This window comes from Arachis duranensis, chromosome 1 (genome assembly GCF_000817695.3).
Source record: "Arachis duranensis cultivar V14167 chromosome 1, aradu.V14167.gnm2.J7QH, whole genome shotgun sequence".
NCBI classification, from domain to species: domain Eukaryota; kingdom Viridiplantae; phylum Streptophyta; class Magnoliopsida; order Fabales; family Fabaceae; genus Arachis; species Arachis duranensis.
Genome location: NC_029772.3, coordinates 88,246,177 through 88,261,325, shown reverse-complemented (window position 1 = coordinate 88,261,325; position 15,149 = coordinate 88,246,177). Strand labels below are relative to the sequence as shown.

At 34.0% G+C, this 15,149-nt stretch overlaps 1 protein-coding gene across 2 annotated transcripts; it reads left to right on the top strand.

Annotated features, from left to right (window-relative positions):
• Nucleotides 1–9,570: 9,570 nt before the first annotated feature.
• On the top strand, nucleotides 9,571–11,583 carry LOC107457888 (serine/threonine-protein kinase RIPK). 2 transcript variants are annotated; one of them, XM_052259909.1, is made up of 4 exons: nucleotides 9,571–10,142; nucleotides 10,227–10,362; nucleotides 10,444–10,580; nucleotides 10,688–11,583. In XM_052259909.1, exons 1-4 carry the CDS (start codon nucleotides 9,732–9,734, stop codon nucleotides 11,312–11,314), a joined length of 1,311 nt encoding a protein of 436 aa, XP_052115869.1. In that variant the 5' UTR covers nucleotides 9,571–9,731; the 3' UTR covers nucleotides 11,315–11,583. The 2 variants fall into 2 exon arrangements, with proteins under 2 accessions (XP_052115869.1, XP_015931562.1); XM_016076076.2 differs by having other exon boundaries at nucleotides 10,673–11,583.
• Nucleotides 11,584–15,149: the final 3,566 nt, after the last annotated feature.

Sequence of the window (15,149 nt, the reverse complement as noted above, 5' to 3'; positions counted from 1 at the left end):
TATTAATTTTAAAAAATATAAAATAAAATATATTATTAAATTATTAAATTAAAAAAATTAGATTAAGAGTTAAAATGCATGCTTAAATAATAATTTTTCTAAAACAATTTTAAAATGCATGCTTAAACACTATTATTGTAAATCACAAATTTTATATAAAGAATGTTAGGACTAGTAATTTTTGTGATTTGTAGCCATCAAGTAGCTATTAATGATGTTTTTAATTATGTGATATTTCATTAAATAATATAAGATTACTTACTTTTGTTTTGCTGATTACATACTGACTAAAATTTAATAAAGTTGTTGGATCCTAGACTTTTCCATTTTATATTATATATCGATGTAACATACGTTTTTTAACAGTCAATAATCTAGATACATGAAAGATGTATACATACATATTCACCAGACCAAAGTCGTAATGCCTATATAATATCTAGATAAACAACAAAATATGTCATCTATATTTATGATTCGTGAGAGAATATAGTGATTCTTGCAATACACGCAATAGCAGAAAATAATTAATAATCCTTCACTTTAATTTTGTAATCTAACTCTTAACAAAAACACCAATATACGCGGAACTTGATCTGCTACTAAAAGAGACTCACCAATAGCTCCTCTCTCGCAAAAATCAATTGTTTCACACCAATATAGAGAAATTAAAGCTATCAGAATAATTATTAAACGGGAAAAAGGGTTGCCTGGCTGATTATAGTAGTAACTATGTAATAATTAGATAATTACCACTGAGGGGCGGGCACAAAACTCACCATCCAATTTTCATTGAATGATATGGTTTGGTCATATGAGAATATGGAATTAAATTATAACGCATAATGTGATGGTCCAAGAAAGGCAACTGGAGTTTGACATTCACATTCCCATTGTGAGAGTACGTTGACATGATGACCTAGCTATAATTTAATTTATTTATTTGTTTGATAAAATCAACTAAAAAACAAAATAAAAAATGAATCATCCCCAAGTGTGCTACAGCTCCTTATTACGCGCAATTAACTAAGGTCTAAGACTACTGAAAATGGAAGCATCTAAAGCCTCGGATCGGAGAATTCATGAGAACATGATTATTAGTGATTTAGGTAATCAGTATCTAAAAAAAACATTCTTCTTCGAATTCATGAGAATATGAGATATAGATGATTCACCAGTTTAAGAAAAAGCAATTTATAGTTGGCTGTATATATTTATTTAATTATTCAATTACATTAATTTTATATGCCATGTATAACGTTCTAATTTACATTAGAAACTGGTTTAGATAAAAAAATATTAAAAAATCACATTCCTATGGTTATGTATATGTCAAATTGTCAACTTTTATGACTCACATTACAAATATGAGTATGATTTAAGAAATTATTTAAATTTTAATAAATTAATAATATAAAATATTTTACAGAATTATTATTTAAATTTTTGTGTATAATTATTTGCGTATTAAAAGATAATTATTTTATAGGTAATTAGTTAACAAATAATTTACTTTTTTTTTATACCTAACAAACTACATACTTTTCTTTTCAAATAGTTAATATATACAATCAATTATATTAGATATACACTAAAAGTTATTTATTTATACATGTATATTAAAATAAATTAAACACTATTTATATATAATGTGATTGTGTACTAAAAATATAAATTTTTTTTGTACATAATTATTTTTATAATGACCTACAAATATGGTCAAAAAAGAGTTAAGTTCCTCCTAAAGGTATTAGACTAAAAGGATGGAACCAAAAATAACACTTTGAGGAGTTGAATTTCTCTTCAGTGGGAACTATATTAGTAGAAGTGGATTGGTTAGATTTGGAGTGTAAAAGTGTCATCTAGTTGAAAGAAAACCAAATTAGATGTCCCTTCACTAATGTTACATGTCAGGAGCTTTAGTTTAACGTGTGGGAATCAACTTCCTACCCTTTTCAATTGACAAGACTTGAGGTGATCCCAAATACCTAAAGATATTTTGGAAAGAGCAGTAAACAAAATGTCAGACTAAAATTATTGGCCAAGGGGTGCCCTCTTCATCATGGGAGTAACAACACGTCTAGTAGGATTCCCTTGGCAGGTAACACCCGGCTCAATGCCAACATTTCTCTTAGAACTTGCTTTTGCTCGTAGGCCATCTCGCACAACTTCTTGGGTAGTACCCTCGTCAGGGACGTCTCCAACAATAAATGAATTAGGAGAGTCCCCACTGACCCTTTCTAGAGAGCTCTCATCGCCTACATTTACCGGATCAAAAGGTGCATTTGGAATTGTTTTCATTTTACCCAAAAGACGATGAGACCTATGCTTCACAACACTGCTAGATAAGCTAACCATAGCTTTACCAGGAGACTGTGATAACTCAACAAAGCAAGCAGCAGCAGAAGAACCTTTAGCTTTTGCCGTCGAAGAAGGAGAAATCCCTGAGCCAGTGGAAATTGGTGAAGGCGTAGCATCAACAGAAGGCCCAGGTGGTCTTTCAAGAGACCTATTTGCAACCTCAACATTTGAACTCTCCACTTTACTGTGCTTGGCCACTTCAGCAGTAACAACTGAATCATCAGGTTTTCTTTTTGAAGAAGGTGGATGTCTATAACACCTGTAGTTCAAGTCTACAAAACACCAGCACAAAAGATACAGCAGTCAAATACACAAAGAGGAGAGAGAAACGAAAAAGAAATGAAGAAACAAAAAACAAGAATCAGCAAAGAGCAAATATTACTTGTAATGGTCGAAGGAGAAAGATTGCCAGTCATGAAATATGGATCCTTGATCAAAACTGGGACAAATGATCTGACATCAGGGACGGAGGTACCCTCATATCGCCTGATATGCTCCTTCATACGCATAAGGTAATCCACATACTCCGTTGTAACTCCCCCATCCCTGTCGAAAGGAACAACCAAGAAAGGATTGTACTTCGGGAGTTCTTCTTGAAACAGAACCTTTTTCGTTAAATTTTTCGATGGAAAAAAAATATGCTCCACATTTTTTGGATCCTGGTCCCACCTTAGTTGGCGACTTACCCTATCAGGACGGTAGATCACTGGACAGATCAAAGCTCCACAGTGAAAATCCTTATCCATAACAATCAAACCAGGAAAAGGGGTAGGAGAAGTACACAAAAGCCAAAAGTCACAAACCCCATCCTGGCCAGTGGAAATGTTATTGCGGTCATGCTCAAGACAAGCAGAATATATACGATGAATAGCTGATGCATCGGGCTGGTAAGAGGTTACGTACGGGCGAAAACAAAAATTTTTTTCCAAGTCAATAGCATCCTCCAAAGATTTCGAAGGATGAGCTGAACCCCAAATCCAAGCACGAGGACTTGCCTTCTTATCTGGAAGAATTGTAGGGGGCTTATGGGTGGGAGCAAACAGAGAGAACCGCTCAAAAAGAAAGAGTTGAAGAAATATTTCGTCAATGAAAGACAAAACTGGAAAGCGACCATGAGCAATCTTGAGTTGCTGAGAAAATTGATCAAGCCGCGTATATAAGCTGCCGAGATACATAGGAGCCAATGGTAAACGTTCTCCTCTAGCAATCAAGCAGGTTAAAAGAAACACCCCATAGCTCATACACTCATCCGCCGGTCCCAAAAATACATATTACTTAACCAATAAGCAACAAAAGCAGCTTCCCTAAGATCTGAAGAAACAGCAGGAGCAGGGACAAACTCACCATTGAGGAAATCACCAAAGAAATAACGAGACCAATTAGAGTAAGAATACTTAACAGCAATCTTCTTCTTCTTGGAATCTTGCTTGTCGCCAACCACCTCTTTTCCTCTCGAGGACCGACGAGTCTTCGGATGCTCATCCTTGGAGGAAGATTTCTTAGCATGCCTACTCTTGGACAACTCTTTTGCATATCGACCAGCATCACTTAAACTCATTTGAAGATGTCGTGCAAGTTTAAGCAGATCAGAATCTGGGCGAAGAAGAGTGAGATCCACACTACCAAACACCGGTAGTTGAAGAAGAACCACAACATCTTCCAAAGTGGGTGAAAACTCACCCCCAAGAAGTCAGAAAAGTATGAGTCTGAGAACACCACCTCTGCCAAAGTAAACTCATATCAAATCCATTTCGCTGAACACCCAAGCCTGCCAAGAGAAAATTAATTAGTGCTTCTTCAACATATAGCAACAAGGTAAAGAAATTATAAGAATCAATTATGAGGATAGATGGCAGAGAACAACCAACCTGCAGATGTGCGAATAGCCTCGGCAACACCAGCTGATTCTAATCTCCTCACAAAACTACCACGCTCCTCAAACAATACTGTGAACACCCACTTTTGCCAAACCTTATTTATGTGAGTAGCTGCCTCAGATTTAAAAGACGTCGATGAAAATTCTTGGCGCTTCAACCGAGAACAAAGTAAAGTAGGACCCACTTGATATGAAGACTTCTCAACAAATTCATCCAAAACTCTACAATCTGAAGAATCAAAGGCAGGTTTTATAGTTTTATCCATACCTAGTAACAAGCCAGAAGAAGGAGGGTTCAAAAAAGGTTTCTTCATCAGAGGAGGATCCACAAAAGTAGCCCTCTTATTTGATGGTTTAACCTAAGGTTGGAGGATAGATTCAGAAAATTTCATTGCATATTCTTCAGGAACATTGTCCATATCATTCACAGAAGAGTCAGTACCTAAACTATTACTAGAGTCCTCTGGGTCACTATCCATTATCTCAGCAAGTTTCACACGAGGCATGACAACAAAAAAGAAGCAATTCGATAAAAAAAGGGGGAAAGAAGGAGAACAGCAACAATAAAATAGAGTAAACATCAATATCACGCAAATACCAACGACAAAAATATTCAAAATATAAAGGAGAATATTGCAGAACACTCAAAAAATTCTAAAAAAAGCTAAAGAGCATCGCATGTCAAGAAAACAACCAAGGAGTTCTCAAATGAAACAAAAAAGCAAAGGTATGAAAATCATTCATCATATTCTTTACTCGATAAGGCCACTAACTCCTCGTATCCTCACAACATCATATTTCATTTGGTGACATATATGAAAATATTGCAAAACATTATACGTTTATAGCTTTGAAAGAATATAAATATGGAACACTAAAAATTTGTTCTAATTGAAAAAGTTTATAAACAAATTACTTATGATTATATTATACAGAAAAAAAAAATTTTAATTAAATTATTTTTATTCTTAAATATCTATTTTATAGTTGCAGATGAACATTGTTCATGATGTTTAACTCAATTTCTTTTATTTTGTGATGCCATTGGAAACATGTACAAATGAGGATATAACATTCAAGTTGTAAGGTGAAAGATTTTTATCAAAGAATCCCTATAGCTAATCCCAAAATTAGCAACTCAATATACATAGGCTGAGAGGGGTTACATGAGAACAAAGGCAGAGAACATAATAATAAGGGTTCGGAGTAACAAAGAGTACAGGATGGTTATCAGATTTCAGACACGAGTTCAGAGTAACAAAAGTTCATAACAATACAAAAAAAATGTCAAATATACAATAGTAGATATTCAAATGCCAGAATCTCATCTAAGAAAATAAGAGTACGCATTATATGACAAAAAAGGGAGCAAGACCAAAGACAAAAGTAAGAAAAGAAGAAAAAGAGTCTTACCAAATAAGAAGACAGAGTGAGAAGACAGAGCAATGTTGAATATAAGAGTGTCCTTTGTCTTAAGAAAAACTCCCAATTGTTGAAGAAAACAGAAGGTTGGATGGTGGTGCTGCTGTGTAAAAAAAAAAAAAAATACCCTAACAAAGGTGATGAGAAACACGCTCTCCCCTACCCTCCCAGGTGTTTTAAAAATAAATACATACGTATATACAAATAAATTATGAATATATTTATTTACTAATCTTATTTATTTATTTATTTATTTTATTAATATTTAAAATATTTGCACAATAACATTCTTTTATTCATTTTTTTGTGAGTACATAATTATATTCATATTATACAGAAATATTTATATCTGAATATTTACAAATACATATCTCATTATGACAAAATAAATAAATAAATAAATAAAAGAGGGGAGATTTGATTTTAGAGTTTTGATATGTTAGCTTCTTAAAAAAATTAATTATTATTCATGTTCTGTTGAGTACAAAAAAGTTTAATGCAGCTTGAGGGAATACTTTGTACCCTCAAAGACTGCATGGGAGCTTATAATTGTGTACTAAAAATATAAACATTTTTTTTACATAATTATTTTTATAATGACCTACAACATGGTCAAAAAAGAGTTAAGTTCCTCCTAAAGATATTGGGCTAAAAGGATGGAACCTAAAATAACACCTTGAAGAGTTGAATTTCTCTTCAATGGGAACTATATTAGTAGAAGTGGATTGGTTGGATTTGGAGTGTAAAGGTGTCATCTAGTTGAAAGAAAACCAAACTAGATATCCCTTCACTAATGTCACATGTTAGGAGCTTTAGTTTAATGTGTGAGAATCAACTTCCTACCCTTTTCAGTTGACAAGACTTGAGGTGATTCCAAATACCTAAAGATATTTTGGAAAGAGTAGTAAACCAAATGTCAGACTAAAACCATTGGCCAAGGGGTGCCCTCTTCATCATGATTTTACACTATAAAAAGGACCTCAAGCCACCTCTGTAAAACATCATTCATCCTTCATCCTTCACTCTCACTTTTCACTTTCACCTTGATCATCTTCTTCTTCATAGACCTTGAAACCTTTTTCATCCTTTACTTTCACCTTCACCTTCATCCTTTTCTGAGAGCTTCTCTTCTTTGTAAACCATTCCTGTCCACTTTAAACAAAACTCATTCATTCTCTTGTGATATTAGTGGAGGTCTCAATATTTGTTCTCCACCTCTCTTCCTCACTATTAATTCTTGTATTGCTTATTTGCCATTAACAAAAATGTCTTCCTCACAAGTTTATTTATCCCTAATCTCTCACCTTAACTATTATTTTTCACTTAATCTATTTTTCACGAAACCCACCCGAATCACTCTAAAATTTTGATAGATGAATTAAAGTACCATTTGACTGTTACTGGCTACCTGCAAGCATAGTATGTGATAAAGAAAAAGGGTATATATTTTTACAATTAATCATTAAAGACAGAAAAATAAATATAATAAGAGTCAGGAAAGAGAAAATAGAAATACATTACAGTGAAAATCTAAAAAGCAGCTTGTTATATATGGGGGGTTTAATTTTCATGTGTTTGGAATTTAATCCAAAAATTTTAATCTTTTAAAGTTTGAATTTTATTTTAGAAAATAAAATATAACTTTTTATTTTTAAATAATTTTTTTATATTTATTTTTAGTCTCATCTATGAAATTAATGATAAAAGATTATACTTTATTTTTTAAAATGAAACTCAAATTTTTAGAGGATATAAATCGTTATTCGAGCACCACCCTTTATTCCTCACTTCTTCGAAATGCATATCATGATATCGTTTAAATTAAAGAAGGATAGGTAGCCTTCGTGGTAGTGTACAATTAATTTCCTATAAACTACTTCAACGTAACGACTGTTACTTTTTCTTCAATTCTGCGCCTTTTGAGTTTTGACCGCTTAATTCCTTTACTTTTTACTTGTTATAATTCTAACACAAGTAATTGTGTGTATGTATGACAAATATAATATCATATTGTATTATATTTGGGGAAAAAAGTTTTGTAGCATTGGGTACTTCCGTACTTATAAAAGAAATGGTAATTAATACTACAGAAATTGGATAATTGCATAAAGATGAAGATTTTACCATCACATGCTAAATTAAATTAAATTAAGTTAAGCCCTTTATGACTTTTTGTTAATTTATTTGTAATGACACGCATTGACTTTTAGTGAGGAAACACCTCCCTATCCTTCCGCCAAAATCGGGTTTGGTGATTTGACCAAATTGTCCTCATTCCGCGCACTCGTTGATTTGCAGGAATCGTAGTTTGTTACGCACCGCGGTTTTCAATTCGCCCACACTCAAGACAACATTTAAGTCCAAATTATTTGGATCATATCAACTCATAACTCAATTTTTTATTTTTCTATACTAAATTAAATCCTCTTCTTAATAACAATTAATATTAATAATTAATAATTAATATACTACAATCCAATCATGCGGCGGATCCCAACTACCTTCCCCGCCGCCGCACGGCCATGACTCATTGACTCACACTCCTTCCTTCCCTATAACAATTAACTCTCAAACCACATAGCATATGTAACTGAGCTAATTCAATTCTACACTGCTTGATTTTTTTTAAAGGATAAGTTGGTTAAAATTAATTTCATAAATTCAGGTGGATCCATTAAAATCAAGCATCCTATTTATTACTTGCTGTCAACTTTTGTGGATTATGGTGTTTAACTTTTCTTCCGCACTATGTTCTATTTCTACTAACTACATACCAAACAATTTCTCAAATTATGTTTCACTTATACAAGGTGGTCACGAAATTAAAGATTCCGCTTGCTATATATGTACGTGGAGATGTTCCCAAAAAAAAAAGAGTTACTTGAATAATCTAAGTTTTATATAAAAGGGGAATTGGCCATTAACGTGTTGCATAAATAATTCCTCCTTGTTTTAGTAATATTTTTCATCCAAAATTCCAAATCACCTAACTCATTAGTTAAAACAATAATTAGTATTTCGTCTATTATTTCAAATGATCTCGCGATTCGTCCAAATAAAATATAACACATGATTTTTTTTGTAAAAAATTAACGTAACTAAACGTAAACTAATAATTAATAGTTCGTTGCCGTTGAACCGCAGGCATATAATTCCAAGTTTCCAACTACTATGATTTCTTTTTTAATTTATGTTGCTGTTTAATAAACATTGATGTTTTAACTAGAAACAAATTAAAATTTTCTATAAACTATAATCTAACAATGTTGCAAGAACATCGACTTTGCTTGTTGTTCCATTTCTCTGTATCTGAAAGAAGAAACAAATTAAATCATGTTCACACATTGCTTGATCGAAGAGTCGCCTACTTAATTGTTTACGTCATCTGTCTAGTGTCTACCCCTTTGCTAGCTGCCAAATATAGTGATGAAATAGATAACAAAAAAAAAAATTGTGTTTAGAAAATACATATACATCGGAAAAAAAGGATGGCGCCGGCGTAAAGGCAATAAACAATTTAGTTGAAATGGAGTTCTATTTTGCTATGTTTTTACATAATTATGGAATTTTTTTTTTGAAACAAGATTGACTGAAAATATGAGTTGGTGGAAATTTATGTGAACTTCACCACTTCACCTGAGTTTTTACTATATTTTTTTGTGGCGAAAATAAAATTGTAAGATTCATTTATTTACTTACAATTTATTATGTAGTATATTCCACTGTTGTAATAGCTTTTTAAAGCGCCACTTATATTATAGCATTTGAGTGTTATGAAATGAAAGCTAAGGAAACATTCTGGAAGATGGCATTCCTACTAAGAAGGGAGAAAGTCAAGGAGGGGTAGACATGTCATTTTACCGAAACCCAACATCTTAGACTTGAGAATAAGATATACTCGGTTCAATAATTCCATTACGTATAGGAGCTACACAAATCAAAGAGAAAAATTCAACACAACCAACAAGTTCTGCTGCCTAAACACTTTGTATCTATATATGTCACCAATTCTCTGAGGTTCCTCAAGAAAAAACAAACATTATTCTTTAATTCTTTCTATTCTTTGGGTTAGATGAAGATGACATTGAGTTCCTTGTTCCTGAGTTGTTACAAGGGTGATCATTCTGATTACCCACAGTCTCCTAAGAAATCAAACAACAAAGTGGTGGCAACCAAGGGTCATAGTACTACTAGGAGCGGTTCTAACAGGGTTTCCGTTACCGATTTGAGTTTTCCAAGTGCTACCACGCTCTCTGAGGATCTCTCCATATCTCTAGCAGGGACCAACCTTTATGTCTTCTCACTCGCTGAACTCAAGATCATTACTCAGAGCTTCTCATCAAGTAACTTTCTTGGTGAAGGAGGCTTTGGACCTGTCCACAAAGGCTTCATTGATGATAAGGTAAGGCCTGGTCTCAAGGCTCAGCCTGTTGCTGTTAAGCTTTTGGATTTGGATGGAACTCAGGGCCACAAGGAGTGGTTGGTAAGTCCCTTTTCTTTTTCTTTTGATTCATTCTGGTTTGTTTAGTAGTTAATTAAACCTTACAATTGTTCTGGTTTATGACAGACTGAAGTTGTGTTTCTGGGTCAACTGAGTCACCCGCACCTTGTGAATTTGATTGGATACTGCTGTGAAGAGGAACATAGGCTTCTGGTGTATGAGTATTTACCACGAGGCAGCTTAGAGAATCAACTCTTTAGAAGTAAGTTGTTGGGTTAGTTATTACTGTTTAATTTGTTTGACTATGATAATGTATTTAATATGCTAATGTGTGAAATTGCAGGATACTCTGCGTCATTGCCATGGTCAACAAGAATGAAGATTGCTGTTGGAGCAGCCAAAGGTCTATCCTTTCTCCATGAACAAAAGAAGCCAGTAATCTATAGAGATTTCAAGGCTTCAAACATCTTGTTAGACTCTGTGAGTGTCACAATACAATACAATCTTTCTCTTGCATTATTATGATTATTGTTGTTGAAGTAAGTGATGATGATGATGGTAATGATGATCAGGATTACAATGCAAAGCTATCTGATTTCGGGTTGGCAAAAGACGGGCCTGAAGGAGATGACACACACGTGTCAACACGAGTGATGGGGACACAAGGGTATGCAGCACCGGAATACGTGATGACAGGTCACTTGACAGCAATGAGTGACGTGTACAGCTTCGGAGTGGTGCTGTTGGAGATGCTGACAGGAAGAAGATCAGTGGACAAGGGGCGTCCATCAAGAGAACAGAATCTGGTGGAATGGGCGAGGCCTGCACTCAACGATTCAAGGAAGCTGGGGAGGATCATGGATCCAAGGCTGGAGGGACAGTACTCTGAGATGGGTGCAAAGAAAGCAGCAGCCTTGGCTTACCAGTGCCTCAGCCATAGGCCTAGGAACCGTCCTTCTATGCCCGCTGTCGTTAAGATTCTTGAGCCACTCCAGGACTATGATGATGTCCCCATTGGACCCTTTGTTTACACTGTTCCAAATCATGCTGATACCAATGCTACCACAGAAGCTCAAACTCCCAAGGAGAGGAAGAGGACTCACCACCATCACCACCGTAGGCATCCTCTCAAGTCGCCAAAGTCTTCACCAGATTCACACAATCATCATGCCACAACAAGTGCTTCTACTTCACCCGATGACAAATCCAATTAATTAATTAAGCTCCAATATTATACTGTAAAATGTAAATAATACATACATACATATATAGGTAAGTAATTTTATGGTCACTGTAATGAGCCTTCAAGCCAAATTAAAGGAGAGATTATTATTATTAAATTAGAGTGTAATGGGGCGTTTTGAAAATTTGAAGTAGGAGAAGAGAAGAGAGACTAGTTCAGCAATTGGACAATTATTTACCAACTACGATTTGTTGTGTTTGAATGAGTGAATGAAGTTGAAAAACATATCTTCAAAGAAAACGAGTACAGCTAGATTACATATATAGATATAGCTGACCGGTTTGACCGGAACACATACATGTGAATAATATACACAACAAATTGCCAATCAGATCATACCCCAGTGCTGGACAGCACTAACACCTGCTCTCCTATATAATTATTAATATATTTTTTTTCTACTTTTGTATTCTTATGCCATATACATACACTTCAATTAGTACATGAATTAAATATTGAACACGATTCAACTCGTCAACTTATTATTAACTTGCTAGCTATCTAGCTATATATCTTGGTTTCTGATAAATTATTATTCATGCAAATGAAATTCGTTACAGTAATAATTTATTCCAGCCATGCTCAATCAATCAAATAAAATCATAGATAATTGACGATAGTATCTTTGTATCGTGTTAACTGCTAGGCCGAGTGTTATAATTAATTTAAATATTGACTGGATATGTTTAACAAGCTTCATTCTTTAACTAATTTATTGAACGCTGTCTTTACTGTAAAATTTATAGTAAAAATTGTTACATAATTTAATAAATTTAATTAAATTTTTATTGATTTTACATGAAAATAATTGAATGTTAATTTTTATTATCTAACTAATTTATTGAAAGAGTTGTGTCGGTTGAGACTTTGGGAGTATTATGAAGAGACAAAATAATGGGGGAATCTTTAATTTCAATAAGGTTTAATTGCCATCATGTAAGGCAGTAAGACTCTGATTAACCGAGCGAACCGCAAATTTTGTATGTTATAATGTTATTAGTCATGCTAAAAAAATAAAATAATCTAAACTTATTTTATTATTCATTAATTATTGTAATATTAAATAAAACAAATTTTAATTATTTTGTTTTTGTTAGCAAATATGTCCGTAAATATTATATAGTGTGAACAAGTACAAGGTTTGTAGAAGAAAAAGATATATACATACATTATACATATGTTCCATGATAATATTATGTGGTCCTCATAGTCATAGAGAGTAGCAATAATAGATACAAGAAGATGAAAACGTGCATGTCTGAGTGACCGTGTGATGCGCAAAAGCCTGGAATTCATCAATTTAATGAATAATATCATCAATTAGCCCACATCCCTAGCTACCACAAGAATTTATGCAGATATTTTCCCTTACAATGGCAATCAGGCCATATTTTCCAAAATGGAAGACAATATTATACTAATATGAAAATTAGTAGCCGTTGTAGTTGACAAATTAACAAGGGCTGTCTCTGCAATTCTGTGGGTTTCGACAATAATATTTTATTTTATTTTATCCACTTGGGTAATTCTCTATTCTTATAAATTAAATACGACAAATTAAACGCTTGGGTGATTGTCGAAGATAGATATTTGTAGAATGACATACATCATTATTACCTACCACAAATATTTAAATTTTATTAAGAGGCCAAGCCAGCTAATCAGAGCTCGTAAAAGTTGAAATGGAAGACCAATTCCTTGGAAAATTATATAATATAAATAATGTACGCAATAATTTTTACTTCATATTAAATATATATATCTTGAGAGTGTTCATGCTGTGATTTTTTGGGTTACCAATATCTCAACTTGGTTTCAGTGAATTCTGAGTTACTGTGGTGGCTGCTATGCTTGAATTTGTTGGTAAAACTATATATATATATATGCCACTATAGTTCTGGTAGATCTAGATTGTTCTCTCTGCACGCATATTGTTTTTGCATTAGTGGCTTTCTAGCTAGCTAGTCATGATTTTATGGTTGACTTTTGTTAATTTTTAATCGTCTTTTTGTTTATCACATTTTATTGTATTGAGTATTGACATGTATGTTGGGTTTTTTTCTCTCCTTTGTGAGGCCCAAGCCCAATATTTTGGGGGTGTATTCTTGCACCCTAGTGTCACAACCCTAATTCAGTTTTTGAGGTCTTTTGAGAGAAAGAGAGAATAGCCACCAAGTGAGAAAGAAAGGGAAAAACAGAATTTCCGTTTTTGTCCAAAGCAGCAAATTTCAAATGGCAGTTTCTCAGTTGTTCACCGTTGGATCGGCTTGAAATTTAAACTGCATATTCCTATAATCTTGTTCTTCATTTTGATCGGTGGAGATGTTGATTGGAGGTTTGCAGTAGGAGAAATTGGTTTCGCAAGAGAGAAATTAGGTTTCCCGTTTTTACACAGAGCAGAAATTTTGGAACGGCAGTTTCTCATTCTTTCACCGTTGGATCGACGTGAAACTTGAACTGTAGATTCTTCACATCTTGTTCTTCATTCTAAACGGTGGAGATTTTAATTAGAGGTCTGCAGAGGGAGAAATTGGCTTCGACATTAGCTCTGTTTTTGGGTATATTTCATCTTCTTGCCTATTATTTGTGAGCTTTGGTGCATTGATGTTTTGGCTGGTTATATGCATGTTTTTGTGCTTTGTTTGAGACTCTCTTGTACCTCATTTGATTATAGTGGAGCTATTTCATTGGTATGGACGACCCGTGGTTTTTACCTCTCACATTGAGGGGGTTTTCCACGTTAAAATCTTGGTGTGTTCTTGTTATTGCTTTACTTGCTATATTTGCTTGTTATAGTTGCTGCCATATTGTGTTGTGAGTGCTTTCATATTATTCTTGTGTTGGATATTGTTGTCGTTTCCGCTGCTAGGCTCTTTCATACTGGCATCAGAGCTTGTTGGTATTTTTCTGGGCTTGTGATTCTGTGAACAATGGAAGCTAATACTAATACTAGTAGGATGATCACTCTTAATGGTCCTAATTATGATTTGTGGAAGTCAAAGATGGAAGATTTGCTTTATGTCAAAAATTTTCATCAACCAGTTTTTGGTACAGAGAAGCCTAATGATAAGTCTGATGATGATTGGACTTTGTTGCATAGACAAGTATGTGGATATATTAGGCAGTGGGTTGACGATAATGTGTTGAACCATATTATTGGAGAGACACATGCTCGGACCCTTTGGATTAAGCTTGAACAGTTGTATGCTCGGAAAACTGGGAATAACAAGATGTTTTTGATCAAGCAGTTGTTGGCTTTGAAGTATACAGATGGGACATCAATGACAGATCACTTGAATAATTTCCAAGGAATTATGAATCAGTTATCTTCCATGGGCATCAAGTTTGATGAAGAGGTTCAAGGATTGTTACTTCTTGGCTCCTTACCAGACTCGTGGAAAATTCTCAAAATGTCATTGTCCAATTCTGCTCCTGATGGTGTAATCTCTATGGATCTTGCCAAGAGCAGTGTTTTGAATGAAGAGATGAGAAGAAAGTCACAAGGTACATCGATTACACATTCAGATGTTCTTGTTTCTGAGTCTAGGGGGAGAAGCAAAAGTCGAGGTCCTAAAGGTAGAGATCAAAGCAGAAGCAAGTCTCGAGGAAAGTATAAGAATATTGAGTGTCATCATTGTGGTCAAAAGGGACATGTGAAGAGATTTTGTTGGCAGCTAAAGAAGGAGAAAGCCAAGGCAAGTAAAGACAATAGCACAAATAAAGATGATGGTAGCAAGGAAGACAAAGTTAACGTAACTCATGATGATTTTCTTATTGTTGAGGAGTTTGAATCTGTTAACCTTGTT

Bases quoted from the DNA above. Each gene is read 5' to 3' on its own strand.
- LOC107457888 (XM_016076076.2), top strand. From the start codon at position 9,732: ATGAAGATGACATTGAGTTCCTTGTTCCTGAGTTGTTACAAGGGTGAT. The intron at 10,143-10,226 runs GTAAGTCCCTTT...GGTTTATGACAG, and splicing joins AGGGCCACAAGGAGTGGTTG to ACTGAAGTTGTGTTTCTGGG. The intron at 10,581-10,672 runs GTGAGTGTCACA...AATGATGATCAG, and splicing joins CAAACATCTTGTTAGACTCT to GATTACAATGCAAAGCTATC.